Here is a 21,826-nt window from a genome sequence, read left to right on the forward strand (position 1 = left end):
GGGCAGAGTTATGGGGTGGGGAGGAAGAGACCTCCCAACTGCTAGTTTACTCCCCAAATGGCCACAACGGTCAAGGCTGGGTCAGGCTGAGGCAGAGCCAGGAGCTACTTCTATGTCTCCCACATGGGTGCAGGGGCCCAAATATCCGGCCATCTTCCACTGCCTTCCCAGGCCAGTGGGAAGTGAGCTGGATCGGAAATGGAGCAGCCAGGACTTTAACCAGCACCTTAATCTGCTACGCCACAACACTGGCCCCTGCTTCCACACTTTTTGTTTGTTTGTTTATCTGACAGATAGACAGTGAGAGAGAGAGAAAGAGAAAGAAAGGTCTTCCTTCCGTTGGTTCACCCCCCAAATGGCTGCTACGGCCGGAGCTATGTCGATCCGAAGCCAGGAACCAGGTGCTTCTTACTAGTCTCCCATGTGGGTGCAGGCGCCCAAGCACTTGGGCCATCCTCCACTGCACTCCTGGGCCACAGCAGAGAGCTGGACTGGAAGAGGAGCAACTGGGACTAGAACCCGGCGCCCATATGGGATGCTGGCACTGCAGGTGGAGGATTAACCAAGTAAGCCACGGCACCAGCCCCTGCTTCCACACTTTTAACTATCGTAAATAATGTTTATATAAACATGGGTGTACAAATATCCCTTAGAGACCCTGCAGCCAATTGTTTCAGGACTAAAACTAAAAATGAAACTGCTGGATCATATAATAATTCTGTTTAAAATAAATTTTTTTAACATTGATTTGAAAAGCAGAGAGACAGAGTAAGCTCCTATCCCTTGGTTCAATCTCCAAATGCCCACAATTGGCAGAGGCTGGGCTGGCCTAAAGCCAAAACTGGGAAATTAAATCAGGTCTCTCACGTGGATGGCAGGAATCCAATTACTTGAGCCATCAGCACTGCCTCTAAGGCTCTGCCTTAGCAGGAAGTGAGTCTAGAGCCAGAGTCAGGTACCAAACTCAGGTACTCTAATGTGGGACCCGGGTGTCTTCACTAGCATGTTAACCACTAGGCCAAATGCCGAACCTGCTGTCTAGTTTTGGGGGGAACGGCTAACACTATTTTCCATAGCAGCTGTACCATTTTACATTTCAGCCAACAATATACATGTGTTTCAATTTTACATCCTTGCCAACACACTGTCGTTGCCTTGTTGATACTGATAATAGCCATCCTAAATGGGTATCAAGTGGTATCTCATGATTTTGATTTGCATTGTCCTAAAGAGTTGAGTATCTTTTCAAGTACCTACAGGTTATTTCTATATATTCTTTGGAGAAATGCCTATTAAGGTCTTTTGTCATCTCCCCCCCACCTCCCGCCGCCCCTTTGACAGCTTGGGCTGCTTCCACCTTTGGCTACTGTGAATAGCTCATCCCTTATTACTAACAGTATTCCTCTGAGTGGATGTTTCTATTTAGTTGACTCCAGACACACATGCATCCTTGGGGGGCCGGTCTGGAAAGTGATCTAAATGGCAGAGAACTTGCTCTATTCACCAGCCCCCTCTCCTTTCTGGCAATGAATCACCATCCTGGAACCAGGTCTGGGAACTCTGCAATGTTCCTGTCTCTCACATCTCTCTGGATGACTCCTGGAGTCACTTAGAAATAGAGTCCTAGGGGCCAGCATTGTGGTGTAAGGGTTAAGCTGCCGCCTGTGATGCCAGCAACCTATATGGTACCTGTTTGAGTCCCAGCTGCTCCACTTCCAATCCAGCACCCCGTTAATGTGCCTGGGAAAGCAGCAGAGGATAGTCCAAGTGCTTGGGCCCCTGCACCCATGTAGAAGACCAGGAAAAGGCTCCTGACTCTTGGCTTTGGTGTGGCCTAGTGTTGGTTATTGTGGCCATCTGGGGAGTGAACCAGCAGATGGAAGATATCTCTCTCTCTCCCTGTCTCTCCAACTCTTTCAAAATAAATGAATAAATATTTTTAAAAAAAGACCTTACAGGCCGGCGCCGCGGCTCACTAGGCTAATCCTCCGCCTTGCGGCGCCGGCACACCGGGTTCTAGTCCCGGTCGGGGCACCGATCCTGTCCCGGTTGCCCCTCTTCCAGGCCAGCTCTCTGCTGTGGCCAGGGAGTGCAGTGGAGGATGGCCCAAGTCCTTGGGCCCTGCACCCCATGGGAGACCAGGAGAAGCGCCTGGCTCCTGCCATCAGAACAGCGCGGTGCGCCGGCCGCAGCGCGTCTACCGTGGCGGCCATTGGAGGGTGAACCAACGGCAAAAGGAAGACCTTTCTCTCTGTCTCTCTCTACTGTCCACTCTGCCTGTCAAAAAAAAAAAAAATTATTAAAAAAAAAGACCTTACAGGTGTTCTATCACTTGAAGCACTAGCTAATTATTCCCTTCACCTTCCCTTCTCTCTCCTTCCCCCCTCCAGCTCTGTTAAATGTGGACTTTGGTCAGCAGAGCCAGGTGGAGGCAGAGCAGAAGATGAAGAGGGCTGAGGCGTCTGGAACTCCAACGAAACCAGGATACCATTCTTGCTAGGTGCAAAGTCTGAGGTCATGCCAGACATTATTTCCCACTTTGCACCCACAATGGGCCACCCCCCCAAGGCAAGAGAGCTATTGGGAGTGGGGTGGAGACAATGGACTTGGGCTCCCGAAATCTCCTGTTCTAGCTTCATGCTATCACTTACTGACACTTCTTATGTGCTAGGCTCTGTGCTAAGGGTTCATGTTTTTAAAAACAAATCACGAGTGGGTCACATGTGCCACAGCAGATACAGATTTCCCAGAGTTGTGCTTTGTGCTTCCTTCCCACATGGGATGCGGCTGCATATATTAACTTTTAAATTATTATATTTAAACAATTCATGACAAAAAATTACAGATTTTAGAGCCATTATAAGCTTAGAGGATTTTATTTCTGCACCCAAGTGGGAGACCTGGAAGAAGCTCCCGACTTTGGCCTTGACCAGCCGCGGCACTGCTGACATTTCGGGAGTGAACCAGCAGATGGAAGCTCTCTCTGTGTCTCCCCCTCTAACTCTGCCTTTCAAACAAATAATCTTTAAAAAAAAAATCACCAAAGACATACTGATGGCAGTTGAACAATAACGTGAACGTAATTAACAACACTGAGTTACACACTAAAAATAGTTGAAATGGGGGGTGGTGTTGGGTCTATATAGTAAGACAGCAAAGTTCCACTTTGGACTACCTGGGTTACCTGGATTCCAGTTCCAACTGGGGTTCCAGATTCCAGCTTCTAGCTAACGCAGACCCAGGGAGGCAGTGCATTTTGGCTCAGGTAGTTGGGACCGGCCACTCAGATGGGAGGCCTGGATAGAATTCCTGGCTTCCGCCTCTGCGCCTAATTCGTGGCCGGCATTTGGGGAGTTAACCAGTAGACAGGTGCTGTCTCTCAAATCAATACTTCAACAAATAGTTAAAATGGCACACTCCAGGAATACTTTACCATTACAATTTCTTTTAGTCAGGAGAAGAACACTAAGGCTCAAAGAGCCCCTGGGGCACGCCCTTCCTCACGCAGGTCAAACCTTGGTTTTCCAACTCTGCTCTCACTAAACCACCTCCGTCCTTGGCGCTCAACTGCCGTCTCTTCAACCCCAGCGCTCCCATTAAGAAAACCTCGAGGGGACCTTCGCGGCTCTACAGTTCCAGTTTCACATTTGGGGTCCAGCGGAGCGCGCTTTCCCGCCAAGCCCGCGGTCCTGGGCTCCAGATCTCGCCGCTCCCCCCGCCCCCGGGCGCACGGACCACAGTGCGCGTGCGCAGTGGCCCGCGGGCGCACGGCGTCCCTCCGCGCTTTGCCCCACCCGCGTCCGCTGCCAGTCGCTAAGGGAGGCGGTGGAGGGCGTGTTCGTGTCTGGCTGGGCTGACCGTTGGCCTCCCCTTCTCCCCGGCTCGGTCCCGGCTCGGGTCCCAACACCCCAGCCCCGAGCCGGGGAGCGGGGGAGGAACCTGCCGGCGTGACGCCCCGGAGCCGGCTGCTCGCCGCCAATCGACCCGCCCCGAGGGGCGTGGGGAGGGGGCGGGGCTGCGGACTTTGGATTCCGGCGCCTGGGCCGCCTCCCCGCCCGCCGCAGCGGGCAACCTGGCCAGGCTAACGGAGAAGCCATGTCGGCGCTGCTGGGTCTCTGGCCCGAGGTGCGGGACACTTGCACCTCGCTGGGCCTTATGCTGTCGACCGTGCTGTTCGTGGGGCTGGCCCGCGTGGTCGCCCGGCAGCAGCTGCACAGACCCACGGCTCACGGCTTCGTGCTGGAGTTTATAGCCACCTTCCAGCTTTGCTGCTGCACACACGAGCTGCAACTGCTGAGCGAGCACGACCCCGCACACCCAACCTGGACGCTAACGCTAATCTACTTCTTCTCGCTGGTGCACGGCCTGACTCTGGTGGGCACCTCCTGCAACCCGTGCGGCGTAATGATGCAGATGATGCTGGGGGAAATGTCCCCAGAGATGGGTGCGGTGAGGCTGTTGGCTCAACTGCTTGGCGCTCTAGCCAGCAGGTACTGCATAGGCGCCCTGTGGAGCCTGGGGCTGGCCAAGTATCACTTCAGCGAGAGGAGCCTGGCTTGCAAGCATCCCATCCACGTCGACTTGCCTAAAGCTGTCACCTCAGAGGCCATCTGCTCCTTTATCTTCCACAGCGCTCTGCTGCACTCCCAGGAAGTCCGGTCCAAGCTCCGTATCCACCTGCTGGCTGCGCTCATCACTTTTCTGGTCTATGCAGGTTTGTCCTTCCCACCAAACACTTGGCACGTCTGGGGAACGCTTTGTTCTGAGGCTCTGAGTGCTTTATCAGACACATTTGAACCCCTCCTCCACCGTGTTGCAGATATTGGTATCCCCGTTGTCCTGGCCATTTCGTAGCCCATTATTAGCCCAAGGAGCCCACACAGCCTTCATGTGAACACTCAGAGATACGTCTCAGCTGAAACAGATCTCCTGAGAGGTTGCCAGGGGTTCACATAGCCTACAGAGGGATGGTTTGAATGTGAGAGAGGAAAGGGTAACTTCTCAATTACCTCTTTCTTCCTGCCAAGGTGCTATAGCTCCTTTCAGACACTCACTGAAAGAGGATCCTGGGTTTAAAAAGTGCCTTCCAATTGAAAGCACAAGGCAGATGATTGGCTAGTAATACGAGCAGGGAGTAGAAATTCTGTAGTTCAGTTTTGTAGTCTTTCTCTACAAATTACTTACAACCATTTCTTATTTCCTTAATAATTCGTTCTGAGTTATGTTAACTTTTAAATAGCCTACCAAGAAATGCGTATTTTAAAGTTAAAACATGCTTAAAATTAAAATACTTTTTAAAAAGCAAGTAACTTCAGTAATGGGTGGATTTCTTTTTAAACCATTTCTTTACCTCGACAGATCTCAGATGCAGTGGGTAATGATGATATTCTACATGGGACAAGGAAATAGAAAAAGTGCTTAATGATATATCATTTAAAATGGTTACAACAGCATGTCTTTACTGGGACTAAATCTGAGTTATGAAGTCTTTTGGAGGCAGGACATTTGCAGCAAGTCTGTCTTCTGCCCATTGAAAGTGAAACTGTGAGTAGGAGCAAGTCCTAAGCATAAGCCTGACCTGCTGCTGTAAAAATGAGACTTCCCAAACTATTATCCCTTCTTCAGATCTAGTATCACTTATTTTAAATAGATGCAGATGAAAATAAATGGTATAGGAGAGAGAGACATTTGAAGGGTTGGTGAATAGTTGCTTATTTACTAAAAGTTTTTGGCTAAAGCAGAAATATCCTATAAGGAGAATCATCCCTGTCAAAAACAGTTATGCTAGTTTATCTCCATATTTATACAATGAAAGGCAGTAAAAAATTGAGATTTAAAAAAAACTATTCTGAAGTTCACAAGAATCTGTCCTTATGCTTTTACTAGCTATGATTCTGTAAATAATACTTTATATATTTATGTTTATATTCCCTATTTCATGTGACAACAATTTTGAGATGAGAAACAATATTGAAGTTATAGATAAATGTAAGGAACACTATTGGAAAGAACTTGTAAATATCAATTTAAGGGATCCAAAACACTGTTTTGTTTTTTTCTTTCTTTTTTGACATGTGGGTACTGATTGATGGAGGAGAGGGAGAAAGTAAAGAGAGCACTAGAGCAGTGGGTGCCGACATTCTGTTTGCTTTAGAATCACGTGGGAAGCTTTCTAAACTTACCCATTCTGGATGTAAATGGAAATTGCAGGCATTTGAGGAGTGAACCAGCCCATGGAAGCTCTCTCTGTCTCTCCCTCTTTCTTTGTCACTCTGCCTTTCAAATAAATAAACCACAAAAATAAAAAAATTTCAAATTTTTATTGTATACAGGGCTGTATGGTGGCATAACTATTTTTGCATATAAAAGGAGTATTTCTGCTTTAGCTATAACCTTTAATAAACAAACATTTCATATAAGTGGAGTCATACCATATTTGTTCTTTGTGTCTTGCTTAGTTTAATATATTTTTTTTTTTGACAGGCAGAGTGGACAGTGAGAGAGAGAGACAGAGAGAAAGGTCTTCCTTTTGCCGTTGGTTCACCCTCCAATGGCCGCCACGGTAGGTGCGCTGTGGCCGGCGCACCGCGCTGATCTGATGGCAGGAGCCAGGTGCTTCTCCTGGTCTCCCATGGGGTGCAGGGCCCAAGGACATGGGCCATCCTCCACTGCACTCCCGGGCCACAGCAGAGAGCTGGCCTGGAAGAGGGACAGGATCGGTGCCCCGACCGGGACTAGAACCCGGTGTGCCGGCACCACAAGGCGGAGGATTAGCCTAGTGAGCCGTGGCGCCGGCCTAGTTTAATATTTTCAAGATTCATCCTGAAATTCATTCCTTTTAGTAGCTGATTACTGGGTATGCTTTTGTAACTTTGGAGGAGCACACTGAATAAATGCTGACAATGAAGTGTGATGGGAGCAGGGAAAGGGAGAGAGATACTGGGGGTGGGAGAAGAGGGAGTTAAATGGGGAAAGGAGAGATGGTTATTGGCAACACCCAATGCACGGTCAGGCTGAAGCCAGGAGCCAGGTGCTCTATCTGGGTCTTCCTCATAGGTGGCAGAAACCCAAGTACTTCTGCCATCATCTGTTGCCTCCTAGCACATTAGCAGGAAGTTGGATTGGAAGTAGAATAGCTGGGACTCAACCAGCACTCAGATGTGGGATGTGGGTGTCCCAAGCAGTGGTTTAACCCAGAGCCACAACACCTGCCCTCAAGATTTTTTTTTATTACCTTGAAGTTGGTTTTCTTTGTACCTGTTTTTATTTGTTTATTTGAGAGGGAGAGTTACAGACAGTGAGAGGGAAAGACAGAAAGGTCTTCCTTCCGTTGGTTCACTCCCCAAATGGCCGCCACGGCCGGCACTGCACTGATCTGAAGCCAGGAGCCAGGTGCTTCTTCTTGGTCTCCCCTGGGGGTGCAGGGGCCCAAGCACTTGGGCCATCCCCCACTGCTTTCCCAGGCCATAGCAGAGAGCTGGATTGAAAGAGGGGTAGCCGGGACCAGTGCCCACATGGGATGCCGTCGCCACAGGCAGAGGATTAACCTACTGTGCTGGCCCCTCTTTGTACCTGTTTTTATAGCAGACAGGCTATATGAAATATCTTAAATGGCCAAATTAAGGGAGTCAGAAAGTAGAATAGAATTCATAGGGACTGGAAAGGAGGGAGGAATGGGAACTTTTACTTCAAGGGTACAGAGTTTCTGTTTGTGTTGATAGAAAGTTTTTGGAAATACAAAGGTACTTCAAAATGCTCATCTAAAATGTAACCAAAAGTTTTTTTTGATCTATAAAATAAAAGTGCATGACTCCTCTGGCTTCAGCCCAGCCCTGGCTATTACAGCCATTCAGGGAATGAACCTACAGTTGGAAGATCTCTCTATCTTCCTCTCTTTCTGCATAACTCTTTCAAATAAATAAATAAATCTTAAAAAACAGAAATGCACACAATTTTTCATAATACACATTGTCCATGAACTCTTTGAAGCCCCACATAGATATTGCCGGTCAAGCAGCATTGTGAAAATAAAGATCACTGAGTGACATTATTTAATATTATACACTTTACCACAATTGAAAAAGGATCCTGTTTGCAGGTAAGTTTGGGAAACACTGGATTAAACACATTTAGTAATTTTAAGGTCCCACTCACAGAACCGTGACTGTCCTGCTGTATAGTGTGAGATTCCAAGAGGAAGTGGCACACAGATTTTCAAACTTCTGAGACCCTTTTTCCTAGGAGCATTCGGGAAGGAACTTGCTCTGGGAAATCGTGCACTAAGCCGTATCACTCCCCAGGATTTTTTTTTTTTTTTTTTTTTTTTGCGGATTTAAGTCACAGTTTTGAAACACAGTTGTTCCAAATAGAAGTCAAGGTTAATTGCCTTTTTTATGTAAATCCCTAAGTGTTCCCTCCAACATCTGAAAACAGTCTAACATCTTTCTTCCAGGTCTACCAGAATAACTAGTCTAAAAACAGCTAGTTCAGTACCATTAGCTTATCAATAGACTGTAAGCCAGCAATGAGAAGTGTTTGGAAATGCATTTAAAAGCATCTGCCCAATGTTATCCAAGGGGTGTGGGATAGAGATTGAAGCTGGGGAAAACAAGCAGACTTCTCCTTAGAGATAGTGATGTTTTATCAGATTCACTGTGGCCTGGCAACTCTGCTTTTGCTTTGATTACATGCGCACCAAATAACTTCTGATGATGGATGTGGCTTTCCAGGGGGTCCACTTAACCAGGAAATGGGCACCCTGGAGAGCGAAGACAAACATTCTGGTTATTGAAGAGGGCTGGTTATCTTCCACCACAAATTGGTAACTTAATACACAAGTCTTAGGGGATTTTAGCTACTAATCTTCTGTCACCCAGAATGTGATTCTCCTTAGGAATATTAAGAAACATTAGTGTCTAGAATCAGCAGATTGGAGTACCAAACCCTTTGGCTGTGGTAATTTCACCAGGTTCATGCTGTCCTGGCAACCAGCCAGCTGGGTCTCTGTGATCCCTCTTCAACATGCACTATTATGGTGTCTTCCCTTTAAATGTCAATAGATAGTAATTTGCTTGCTGAAGCCATTTCCCGGTAGTTTTGTGCCTGCACACTCTTAGAACATCATGTTTAGTTATACATTAGTCGGTTCTCTTTGTGACGAACTGAGGTATCTTTTGACTGCCACCCTCCATGCTCAGCCCCCTCCTTTCTTGCCTCCTCTGCCCACTAAGGGTAATTCTTCTTGTATGTGGTATGTGTCATGTCCTTCCAAACTCTATGTGCACCTATTATACATATAATAAGACCTTGTAAAAATCATATTGATATACATGAGGGGTCTTCAAAAACTTCAAGAAAAACATGTTACAATAAATCAACACATGAACTTCTTTTAATTCCATTTTCTATGCTTCTGAAGTACCCTCATATGTGTTCTTTTGGGTTAATGTAAAAAGTATCATCCCTTACTCACTGCAGTTTGCTTTCTTTGGTGGTGGTTGTTCAAAGAGATATCTTGGTGGTCTTTGTTAATAAAGATGTTTCTCTCAGTATTTCAAAAATACTGCATGATATTCCAAAGTAGCAATATACTTGTTTATTTAGCTGCTTTTCTGTGAATGGACACTTAAGTTTTTCCTAGTTCCTTGTGACTATATAAACAACTCTGTATGGATCTTCTTACATATAAGTACCAGTGTTTCTTTGGGACAGTGGGTTGTTAATGTAGGGACAGGGTGTGCTTCTGGCATCTAGTGGTTAGGGGCCAAGGGTGCTACAAACCATAGGCTAGGTCCCCACGTATTCAGTAAAGACTTACTCAGTAAAACAGCAAAGCCAATATCATATTTTGGATTTTCAGTAACACAGAACTCATGCCTGAAACAAGCTTCTGTATCAGTTAACTATCAGTGTTGTAACAAACCATCCCAAAACATAAAATAACGATTTATTATTTTTCATGATTCCATGGGTTAGATGGGCAGCTCCTCTGAGATCACCCATGAAGTTGCATTCAGCGGGACAGCAGTGGGACTGGAAGAGCCAAGGTCCCTCACTCGTCTGTCTGGCAGTTAGTGCCGGCTGTTACATGGGAGCCTCGTTCTCCTCCACATGGCTTCTCACCACCCTCCAGCAACCTAGAACAGCTTACTTACATGGTCTCGGCATTGTTCCAAGATAGCAAAAAGTGGAAACTGATGGGTTTATTGAGACTTGTACCTAGAATTCAGTGTCAGGTCTGCTACATTCTGTCAACACAAGTCACAAAGCCAGGTCATATTCAAGAGAAAACAGACTCTACCTCTGGGTGTAGAAGGAACAGCTTCCACCAAGTCCCACTGAGCAGAACTGGCAGGGTGAGGAAGTGCAGCAGTTTTAGGATGGTCTAAGGCTGATACTGTTCATCTTAGACCTGATGGAGAATCTTCAGTGTACCCTGGCCTACAATACTGAAGCAAACTACGAGGCCAGTGGTTGAGTCCCTTTTTACTGACAAACGCCTAAAGTCACAGGTCACATTACATTAGATTTTAAAGATCTGTGTGAGTCCTTATCGTTCGGCCCCTGGTGTCTAGTACACAGGAACTCAGTCATTTTTGTGGCATTGAACTGCAATGACCAGCTGCCAAGCAAACAGTTCTGTTGACCCCTGGCAGCTGTAGGTTTAACATTCCAGGACTTGACCATTCAAGAATGATTTTGAAGGTCCATAAGGTGATGTCACTTAACAGTTGCCAGAGCACACATATGAGTCAAGCTGTGAGGCCTGTATGTTGGGAAAAAACTCCTAGCCACAGAGGGAGCTAAGTCCATTGCTCAATATCTTCCTCTCCACACAGCTATATTGTTCTTCACCTATCAAGTACGAAACCTCATCAGAGGAATCTTGCGAAAGGGTCACTTGATGTCCAATTTTACTTTACTGTATTTTATGAAGACAACATGCTATAGAAGTGTACGTTGAACTTGTTAAGATCTTGGGTCTATATCTATGACTGATAATGGGGCAATGTTTGTGCCTAGCCTTACACTTGGAAGAACCATCAGCGTTGTCACATGGCTTTACGGGCGCTCTCAGGGCATAGTTTGGAAAGCAGGGCCCCAGGTCGGCTGAGTACTGCTGGACAGTCATCCAGCCTCCTCTGCCTTTCCTTACTTGCCAGAACTATAAAATTCTAGGCCCCATGTCAGGATTACCCTAGAGCCAGGACATCAATCCTAAAGAGTAGGCAACAGTTAAAATTTGTGTTTATTTTTCATGAGTACTCAGTCACTTCTTTTAAATTTTTACAACCACTTTATTGAGTTGTACTTTCTTAAGGGCTCTGTTGTCAAAAACAGAACTAGTGAAAATGCTTTGGTCCTTTTACTTTTTGTTTTCAATATAAAGATATGCTAATGCCCAGGAGGATTCTAGGATACTATATCCATTTTAACCCTCTTTTCATTTTACTTTTATTATTATTTGTTCATTTAAATTGATAAATGTTAACAGCAGCTGGATCTAATTTATAAAACTGTGGGAACAATAATAGAACACTGTTGCTTTCAATATGTATTTTAAAGTATATGGGAGAATCACCAAGCTAAAAAACCTTAATGTCATCTTGTCTTTTCTTTGCTGTGTCCTTAGCATATTCTAATCTATAATTTATCATTAAATTCTGGCGATTCTGCAAAGGAAGAGCACAGAATACTTAAATATCTAAAATAAAAGTTATATTTAATAACCAATTCATTTCTAGTTCAATGAAAATGTAAGCTATATCCTTTGGAATCACTTTGTTTAAAATGTATTACAGGAGGAAGTCTAACGGGAGCTGTATTTAATCCAGCTTTGGCACTTTCACTACATTTTTCATGTTTTGATGAAGCATTCCCTCAATTTTTTATAGTATATTGGCTGGCTCCTTCTTTAGGTAAGCATGTTTTTATTTAATATGTCTGAGAGATTAGGGTATTTTAAAATAAGATATGGAATGTCACTGTACCATGTCAATTTCCAAAGCTAGAGCAGGTCAAAAAAGAAAAGGAAAAAGGTAGTTAGCATGCCTGAAATAGTATTTTGTGCAGTGTCCTTTAAAACTTTTTATCTTCTAAGAAACAAAATTATCTAGGGAAGGGCAGTCAGCTTGAGGTATGATATCACTTTAAGATACTCAGAGATAAGAAAGCAAAGAAAGTGGTATAATAATAATATTTTTTTTGCTAGTTTTTTAAATCAAATTTGTGAGTTCCAGATAAAATATCTTTAGTTCACTTAACTCATTCTGTACAAAAGCCTCTCATGAACCAATGAGTACCTGAAGTAAACAGAGTTTTTAAATTATCCAGTTTCCATTCCTGTTATTTCTAACTGGATCAGATATGTAAAAATACTCTATAAAGATGAGTCAAATAACATGAAGAAATTCTATGGCAATTCTAAGCATATTGTGTGCTTCCTTAAGTTATTAGCATTTCTTGGTTTTGTTTACTTGTACATCTTAAGCCCTAAACTCACTACTGTAAATGAATATGAGGCCTTATTCATTATAAAATGAATATAAGCCTGCCCCTCCACTACTTCCCCCTTCTTTCTGTTGTTAGCAGTGTCTGTGTTTTTTCATTCATTTCCTATTGGGGAAAAAAAAGCACATGTAGAAGGAGCACTGGCACAACTGTTTTGAATGGGCTTTATTCCTCCCCTCCCCTTCTCTTTCTTTATCTTAGATTTAGTGTGTATTATGCTTAGTATGTCTCCAGGCCTAAATATGAAGAATATCATAAAACCTACATTTTATTTTATTTTTTATTTGACAGGTAGAGTTATAGACAGTGAGAGAGAGAGACAGAGAGAAAGGTCTTCCTTCCGTTGGTTCACTCCCCAAATGGCCACTACAGCCGGCACTGCGCCGATCTGAAGCCAGGAGCCAGGTGCTTCCTCCCGGTCTCCCATGTGGGTGCAGGGCCCAAGCACTTGGGCCATCCTCCACTGCCCTCCTAGGCCACAGCAGAGAGCTGGACTGAAAGAGGAGCAACCAGGACTACAACCCGGCAACCGTATGGGATGCCGGCGCTGCAGGCGGAGGATTAGCCTAGTGAGCCACGGTGCCAGCCCCTAAAGCTACATTTTAAAATGCTGGTAATAGTGGCTTTTTTCCCCTCTGATTTTTACATATTGGTAGTTTTTCTTTTAAAATTTTTTATTTTTAAGAAGTTAAAAAAGATCATTAAAGTTAAAGAAGGTTTTTTTTTTTTTTTTGAAGACTTATATATTTATTTGAAAGGCAAAGATACAGAGAGGTACAGGCAGAGAGAGAGAGAGAGAGAGAGAGAGAGGTGCCCATGTGGGATACTAGCACTGCAGGCAGCAGCTTTACCCGCTATACCACAGTGCTGGCCTCCAAGAGTTATTTAAAAGGTTACTAATTGTACCAGACTAGTTTTTAATTTGAAAAAATTTTCTCAGTACGTCTTGTTTGAAACCACCATATATTCTTTTTTATTATTATTATTTATTTATTTTTTGACAGGCAGAGTTAGAGAGAGACAGAGAGAAAGGTCTTCCTTCCGCTGGTTCACCCCCTAAATGGCCCCTACGGCTGGCATGCTGCATCGACCCGAAGTCAGGAGCCAGGTGCTTCTCCTGGTCTCCCATGTGGGTCAGGGCCCAAGCACCTGGGCCATCCTCCACTGCACTCCTGGGCCACAGCATAGAGCTGGCCTGGAAGAGGGGCAACCGGGACAGAATCCGGCACCCCAACTGGGACTAGAACTTGAGGTGCCGGCGCTGCAGGTGGAGGATTAGCCTAGTGAGCTGTGGCGCCGGCCAAAACCACCATATATTCTTATTTGTTTGTTTATTTGAAAGGCAGAGTTAAAGAGGTCCAGGCAGAGAGAGAAAGAGAGAGAGGTCTTCTACCCACTGGCTCACTCCCCAGATGGCCACAACAGCTGGAGCTGTGCCAGACTGAAGCCAGGAGCTAGAGGCTTCATCCAGGTCTACCATGGGGAGTGGGTGCAGGTGCCTTGGGCCATCCTCCACCGCTTTCCCAGGCATAATAGCAGGGAGCTAGATTGGAAGTGGAGCAGCAGAGACAGCACCAGCCACCAAGGAATTTCTCACCAGTAGAATTGGGATGGGTACTGGCGCTGTGGCATTGTGGGTAAAGCCGCTGCCTGCAGTGCTAGCATCCCATATGGGCACCAGTTCGAGTCCCCACTGCTCCACTTCCAATCCAGCTCTCTGCTGTGGCCCGGGAAAGCAGCAGAAGATGGCCCAAGTCCTTGGGCCCCTGCACCCACATGAGAGACCCAGAAAAAGCTCCTGACTCCTGGCTTTGGATCAGCCCAGCTCCAGCTGTTGCAGTCATTTGTGGAGTGAACCAGTAGATGGAAGACCTCTCTCTCTCTGCCTTTGCCTCTCAAATAAATAATAAATAAACCTTAAAAAAAAAAAAAAGAATTGGGATCAATCTTTTTTGGAATTACATATGACTCTTTCTACCTTGTTAAAAATAAGCATTAAAAAGAGTCTTAGTTAGCCTCAGAACTTGTAGCTTTTATCTTTTTAAAAAATATTCATTTATTTGTTTGAAAGGCAGTTATGTGCAGAGATTTTTTTCTATTTGCTGGTTCACTCCCCAGGCGCCTCAACAGCCAGGGCTGGGGCAAGCCAAAGCCAGGAGCCAGGAATTCCACCCAGGCCTCCCATGTCAGTGACAGGGGCCCAATTCCTTGGGCTATCTTCTGCTGCCTTCCCATACACATCAGCCGGGAGCTGGATTGGAAGCAGCATAGGCAGTGGCCTAAATCACTTGGCCACAACTGTTCCTTTTTTCTTAACGGATCTGCAAAAAACTTTCCTATCTTTTGGTTTAGAGAGAGATGTTCCTTCTCTTTCTCTCCATCTCCTCCTCTCTCTCTCTCTTGATCTCTCTTATGCTCTCCTTCTCCCTCTTTTTCCTTCTTTGCCCCTTCCCTCCAGTCTGTTACGTTTCCCCCAACAAACCCTTTCCCTTAAAAAAAAAAAAAAAAAAAGAGGTATGTTCCTAAACTTCTTTATGAGTTTTATGAATGTGAAACAGTAAAGCCATCTTTCAATAAATATGGAAGTTTTTAGAATTGTCATTTACTGAAATTATATTCCTATTGGGGTAAAAAGGCTCCAAATGAAATAAAGTCACAATTAAGCTCTAAGAATAGAAAAATAAGAAATTATAATTTATAAGAGTTACTTATAGAATTAAGAGACAAGCAAAACAAAACAAAAACCCACTGTCAAAGCTACATTAGGCAATAGCACCGTGGCTCAACAGGCTAATCCTCCGTCTTGCGGCGCAGGTACACCAGGTTCTAGTCCCAGTTGGGGCACCGGATTCTATCCCAGTTGCCCCTCTTCTAGGCCAGCTCTCTGCTGTGGCCAGGGAGTGCAGTGGAGGATGGCCCAAGTCCTAGGGCCCTGCACCCCATGGATAGGCACCTGGCTCCTGCCATCGGATCGGCGCGGTGCGCCAGCCGCGGCGGCCATTGGAGGGTGAACCAACGGCAAAAAGGAAGACCTTTCTCTCTGTCTCTCTCTCACTGTCCACTCTGCCTGTCAAATAAATAAATAAATAAATAAAAAAGAAATGACGATTTACTAATCAGTGAAATTTTAAATATATTTAAGATTTCAGCTTACTAAAATGTTTTAAGTATTTTGCTTGATATATCTCTTAAAAGCTGTTAATGACTGAAATTGATTTAAAAATGAGATAAGGAAGAAAGTAATCTAATATTGTTATTTGAGGATTCCAAAGAAAACTCAAAAGTGTCCTCAGTTCCTTTATTCTCTGGGTACACACTGCACACAGAGGGACAGGGAGTGTTGTTACCCTTTTAGAGAGAAGCAGAGACTCAAGTTCAGGTTTTCTCACTGAGCAAGACAGTAATGGAGCCAGAATTAAAACTTTAATAAATGTTTAAAGGCCAGCATTGTGGCATAGTGGGTAAAACAGCCTGCAATGCCAGCATCCTGTATGGGTACTGGTTCATGTGCCAGCTGCTCCACTTCTGATCCAGCTCCCTGATAACTGCCTGGGAAAAGCAGCAGAATATGACCCAAGTGCCTGGACCCCAGCTACCCAACATGGGAGACATAGAAGATGATCCTGGCTCCTGGCTTTAACTTGGCCCAGCCCTGGCCATGTGGCCATCTGGGAAGTAAAACCAGCAGATAGACAATATTTCTCTGTCTCTACCTCTGTCTATAACTCTTTCAAATAAGTAAATCTTTAGAAAAAACTTTAAATCTTAGGATCTTATTTGTCCTTTGCATTCATGATTTAGATTCTACTGATTTTACTATATATTGTTTTTAGGAATTCATATTAAAATATCTATCATGTTTCATGTAGAATTGACATAACTCTTTAAGCATAACTTTCCAAATCTCTAGGGGTATGTAAATGTCAATAATCTTAAATTATATCTAATTAGTGTTATGAATTTCTTTATAGATTGTTTTTACTGTATTTTGTCTTTCAGGAATATTGTTGATGATCTTGATGTTCAGCTTTTTCCTTCCATGGCTGCATAACAACCATACAACTAATAAAAAGGAATAACTCTTTCCAAAGACACAGACTAAGACGAGACAGTCCAGTTGGACGTGACAAGATTTTTTTTTCATCTCAAATTCAAAACTGCACTGGATTCATCAATGTTAACTTACTTTGAGAAAGCTGTCTTATTATAGTTTTCATTACTGGGACTTAAAATTACTGTGAAAATTAAGTATCCTGTATTTCTCAGTTAAGACTTGTTCTTTTGAGTGATGTATTAAATGCTGCTAGATGGCTGGCGCCGCGGCTCACTAGGCTAATCCTCCGCTTGCAGTGCTGGCACCCTGGGTTCTAATCCCGGTCAGGGCGCCGGATTCTGTCCCGGTTGCCCCTCTTCCAGGCCAGTTCTCTGCTGTGGCCCGGGAGGGCAGTGGAGGATGGCCCAAGTGCTTGGGCCCTGCACCTGCATGGGAGACCAGGAGGAAGCACCTGGCTCCTGGCTTCGGACCAGCGCCGGCCGTAGCAGCCATCTGGGGGGTGAAGCAATGGAAGGAAGACCTTTCTCTCTGTCTCTCTCTCTCTCTCTCACTAACTCTGCCTGTCAAAATAAATAAATAAATAAATAAATGCTGCTAGAAAAGGCTCATAACATAAAACTCAGGTGATGATTGTTAACTCTCAGAAAACAAGGTGAGACAGGGAGAGAAGGTGATGGATAATCCTAAAGAAACTATGTATTGGGGCTGGCACTGTGGAGTAGCAGATAAAGCCACCACCTGCATTACCAGCGTCCCATATGGGCGCTGGTTCAAGACCCAGCTGCTCCACTTCCAATCCAGGTCTCTGCTATGGCCTGGGAAAGCAGTGGAAGATGACCCAAGTCCCTGGGCCCCTGCACCCACGTGGGAGACCCGGAAGAAGCTCCTGGCTCCCAGCTTTGGATTGGCACAGCTCAGGCCATCATGGCCTTCTGGGGAGTGAACTAGTGGATGGAAGACCTCTCTCTCTCTGCCTAACTCTTCTTTTAAAATAAAATTTAAAAAAAGTGTCAAGTGTCACCAAAATAACAAGATTTTTGACCACAGTATAACCAAAGCTTATAAAATTCAGAGAATATTTTAGCCACTACCTCCCACAAATACTACCCACAGTATTATCTTTCAATAGGAAAGCTGCTTTTAGAGGTGGATTATATATCCACGTAGACTCAAGATGTTTCTGAAATTTTACATAAAATAACCTACTATCTAAAAAGTTTTCTGAGACAAGCTAACGACTTTCAGGAAAATTCTTATTATTTAAGTAACTTACTAAAACAAAGCACTCATACAAAATGAGGATTTCAGCTTTTCACAGTTTCCATTTGATCTCTCTCTCTTTTTTTTTTTTTTTTTTTTGACAGGCAGAGTGGACAGTGAGAGAGTGAGAGAGAGAGAAAGGTCTTCCTTTGCCGTTGGTTCACCCTCCAATGGCCGCTGCGGCCGGTGCATCTCGCTGATCCGAAGGCAGGAGCCAGGTACTTCTCCTGGTCTCCCATGGGGTGCAGGGCCCTAGGACTTGGGCCATCCTCCACTGCACTCCCAGGCCACAGCAGAGAGCTGGCCTGGAAGAGGGGCAACCGGGATAGAATCCAGTGCCCTAACCGGGACTAGAACCCGGTGTTCCGGCGCCGCAAGGCGGAGGATTAGCCTATTAAGCCATGGCACCAGCCTCCATTTGATCTCAACAGCTACCTTGTGAAGTAGGCAGGGTGTGTATTTTTAATCTCAGCTATACAGATAAGGAAATTAAGCCTAGTGGGGGTTGCTGCTCTGTGCAAGATGATACAGAGCCAAGCATCATCTTTAGATTTCTACTTCAATCCATAAATTCTTGGTCATAATTATGACCAAAGGAAAACTAAAGGTTCTGAAGAAACACAGAATGCATTGTAATAGTAACATTTATTTAAGAATTAACTAGCAATTTTTGAAGTTTGAAGAACCTTCAAGCTTCCCTCTATATGAAAGGAAGCATTCTTTTATTATTATATGAAGTTTAAAGTTAAGTGTGAGGCCGGCACCGCAGCTCAATAGGCTAATCCTCCATCCATGGCGCCGGCACCTCAGGTTCTAGTCCCAGTCGGAGTGCCGGATTCTGTCCCGGTTGCTCCTCTTCCAGGCCAGCTCTCTGCTGTGGCCAGGGAGTGCAGTGGAGGATGGCCCAAGTGCTTGGGCCCTGCACACCATGGGAGACCAGGAGAAGTACCTGGCTCCTGCCTTCGGATCAGCGCGGTGCACCACCGCAGTGGGCCAGCCGTGGCGGCCATTGGAGGGTGAACCAACGGCAAAGGAAAACCTTTCTCTGTCTCTCTCTCTCACTGTCCACTCTGCCTGTCAAAAAAATAAATAAAAGTGTTTCTCCTTAAGGAAAACTCCTCATCAGAATTCAAAGTTTAAAAAAAGGAAAGGTATGATGTAGCAGTCAATTAACAAGCAGTGATGAGTATCCAGTGACTCACATGCTGCTGTGATCAGCTTACAGTCATTCTGCTTACACCTGCTGTCTTGACAGGTGCAGCTTGTTCCTAAACCTGCCCAACAAGGCAGCCAGCTTGCTGAACACAGATTTTTTAACTTTAAATTACATACCATAGTAGTGTGTATGTTTAAAGAGCAGAGTTCACGAAATTATGACTGGAATGGCTAAAGCAGACATGTTTTATTGGGCCTATTATTTAAAAAGCCAATACTTTAAGCTTTTTCACACAAGAATCCCAATTCCATCTTGTCTTAAATAAAAAAATCTTGCAATACTTGGCCAGAATCTGCAAAGGCAATACAAAATAATGGCTGTTCTCTTTAAAATGATCCATTCTCTTCCCAACATGAAATTGGGTTTCACTTACTGTTTCATGGCCTTTTTTTTAAAGATCTATTTTATATGAAAGGCAGAGTATACAGAGGAAGAGACAGAGTGTGGCCCATCAGCCAGAGCTGGGCCAGGTTGAAACTATGAGCCTGGAGCCTAGAACTCCATCTAAGTCTCCCACCTGCATGGCAGGGGCCCAAGGACTCGGGCCATCTTCCGCTGCTTCAGGTGCATTAGCAGGGAGCTGGATTGGAAGTAGTAGAGCAGCCAGGACTTCAACCTGTATTCATATGCTGGCACTGCAGGCGGGGGGGGGGGGGGGGGGGTCAACCCATTGTGCCACAGTGCTAGCCCCTGACTGTTACTCTTATCATATAGAAAAAAAATTTTTTTTTGGATGACACTGCTTTCCCTGCAACCCTCTCAAGTGGCAGCCACTCTATCTCCCATACTACGCCTGGAGGAGGAACAGGTTTCTTTGTCCTAATTGCTAGTTCCTCTATAAAAAAAGACCAGCAGCTACCTGGGTACTTGTTGAAGTTATCTACTGTTTAGTTTCCCCAATTCCTCCTCATCCCTTTAAGATTTTAGGTCTTGTCTCACTCCCAGTGCTACTTCACTTTCATTCTTGGTGATAAATACCCACAAAGATGATCCTCCCAATATTGCGGGCTCTGAGTTTGTCAGCTGTCTATCCTGATGATTTTTTCTGCACTGCCTCAGCTACAACTTCAGCTTACAAACTATAAGCTTGTAACCTTGAGTTCATCATTACCAGTAACTGAAACCTACAATCTCAAACCACGCTATCCAACTATAACTCCTTCCAAACTCAGCCTTCAATGGTCGTCTTACTCCTGTGTGGAAATTCTGACCACTGGTACCTCTTCTTCTCTCTCTTAAGTACCTTAAGCAGCTTACATTACTTGGCCGATTATCATAAACAAACTTGCACACACCCCAAACTCTCTTGTTCCTTTCTCTCTTCTTCATACTCACGGGGCTTAACCACAACTTGATTTAATACAATTATCCACTGACTCCAGGCCTCCATCCATGCAATAGAACACAATCCCAACTTTGTCTAAGATTTGGGGTTTCAGCAGACAGCTGTAAACTTTTTGCAAGCAAGCATTTAAGCACCCTTCCTATTCTCACCACTGTGAGAATCTGGACAGGGACAGTGTCATTCCACTACAGAAACTGAAAGAGCCGGATACTCCTTCTGCCCGTCATCTAAGGTAAAACACAGTTCCAACCAGAACTTTGAAAAATTTTTTTTAAGACTTATTTATTTGGAAAGCAGAGTTCCAGAGAGGCAGAGGCAGAGAGAGTGAGAGAGAGAGAGTCAGTCTTCCATCTGCTGCTTCACTCCCCAGATGGCCACAACAGCCGGAGCTGCGCCGATCTGAATCCAAGAAACTGGAGCTGCTTCCAGGTCTCCCACACGGATGCAGGGGCCCAAGGACTTGGGCCATCCTCTATTGCTTTCCCAGGCCATAGCAGAGAGCTGGATCAAAAGAGGAGCAGCCAGGACTAGAACCAGTGCCTATATGGGATGCCGGCACTGCAGGTGGCAGCTTTGCCTACTATGCCACAGCACCAGCCCCTTGGAATCTTGAGTCATGACTGAGACACGGGGACAATGAAAAAAATCAGTTTAATAGCAGAAGAATCATAATATCTTATGCAAATCACCCCTCATTCCTAGCCATATTATGAACCTGGTTTATTTCAGCTTTCATGTTGACTTTATAAGCTATTAGAAAACCTTCTAATTATTATTATCTATTTAAGCTAGCCAGACTTGGATTTATTTACAACCAGAATGTGGGCTGATACAGGGTCATAAATTTGTTCACATTGATTGTTGCATTATCCTATTTGCACAGTATGCTACAGAGGCTTAGACTGCTATTTGGTGGGAACATGTATGTGCTTTTCTTCATAATTCTGTTATCTGTTTACTGCTGACAGTGATATGCCTCCCGTTCTCCTTTTCTAACTTGCTGTGTGCCTAAAAACTAAATACTCAGTGCATCAGAACTGTAAACAAGGCAATACATGCTTGAAGGTCAAATGTATTTCATGACCTCTATAATTGCTCAGTGGACTTTTATTTTTTAAAAACATTTATTTTCATCTGCTTAAGGACAGAGTGCCAGAGAGGTATCTTCCATCTGCTGGTTCACTCCCCAAACACCCTGAAACAGACAGGGCTGGGCCAGGCTGAAGTCAGGGACCAGGAACATTTGGGACTCCCACATGGATGGCTGGGGCCTCAGCACTCAAGGCCACCATCACTGCCTCCCAGTAAGTACCAGAAGGAAGCTGTGCTAGGAAGTGGAGCAGTGAGACTCGAACTGGTACTCAGATACGGGATGCAGATGTCTCAAGCAGCGGCTAACCCACTGTGTCACAATGCCTACCTACCTCACTCAGTGGATTTT

At 44.8% G+C, this 21,826-nt stretch overlaps 1 protein-coding gene and 1 long non-coding RNA gene across 2 annotated transcripts in view; one reads left to right on the forward strand and one right to left on the reverse strand.

The window, feature by feature from the left end:
* LOC133763294 (uncharacterized) overlaps positions 1-3,456 on the reverse strand; it is a 41,872-nt gene extending 38,416 nt beyond the window's left edge. Inside the window, exon 1 of the long non-coding RNA XR_009866387.1 lies at positions 3,434-3,456. This is a non-coding gene — a long non-coding RNA (uncharacterized LOC133763294). The remainder of the gene's footprint in view (positions 1-3,433) is intronic.
* A 608-nt stretch (positions 3,457-4,064) lies between these two features.
* On the forward strand, positions 4,065-17,906 carry AQP11 (aquaporin 11). Its single transcript, XM_062198272.1, has 3 exons — positions 4,065-4,714; positions 11,802-11,918; positions 16,510-17,906. The coding sequence occupies exons 1-3, from the start codon at positions 4,096-4,098 to the stop codon at positions 16,587-16,589; spliced, it is 816 nt and encodes a 271-aa protein (XP_062054256.1). The 5' UTR covers positions 4,065-4,095; the 3' UTR covers positions 16,590-17,906.
* Positions 17,907-21,826: the final 3,920 nt, after the last annotated feature.

Source organism: Lepus europaeus, chromosome 7, assembly GCF_033115175.1.
Source record: "Lepus europaeus isolate LE1 chromosome 7, mLepTim1.pri, whole genome shotgun sequence".
NCBI lineage: Eukaryota > Metazoa > Chordata > Mammalia > Lagomorpha > Leporidae > Lepus > Lepus europaeus.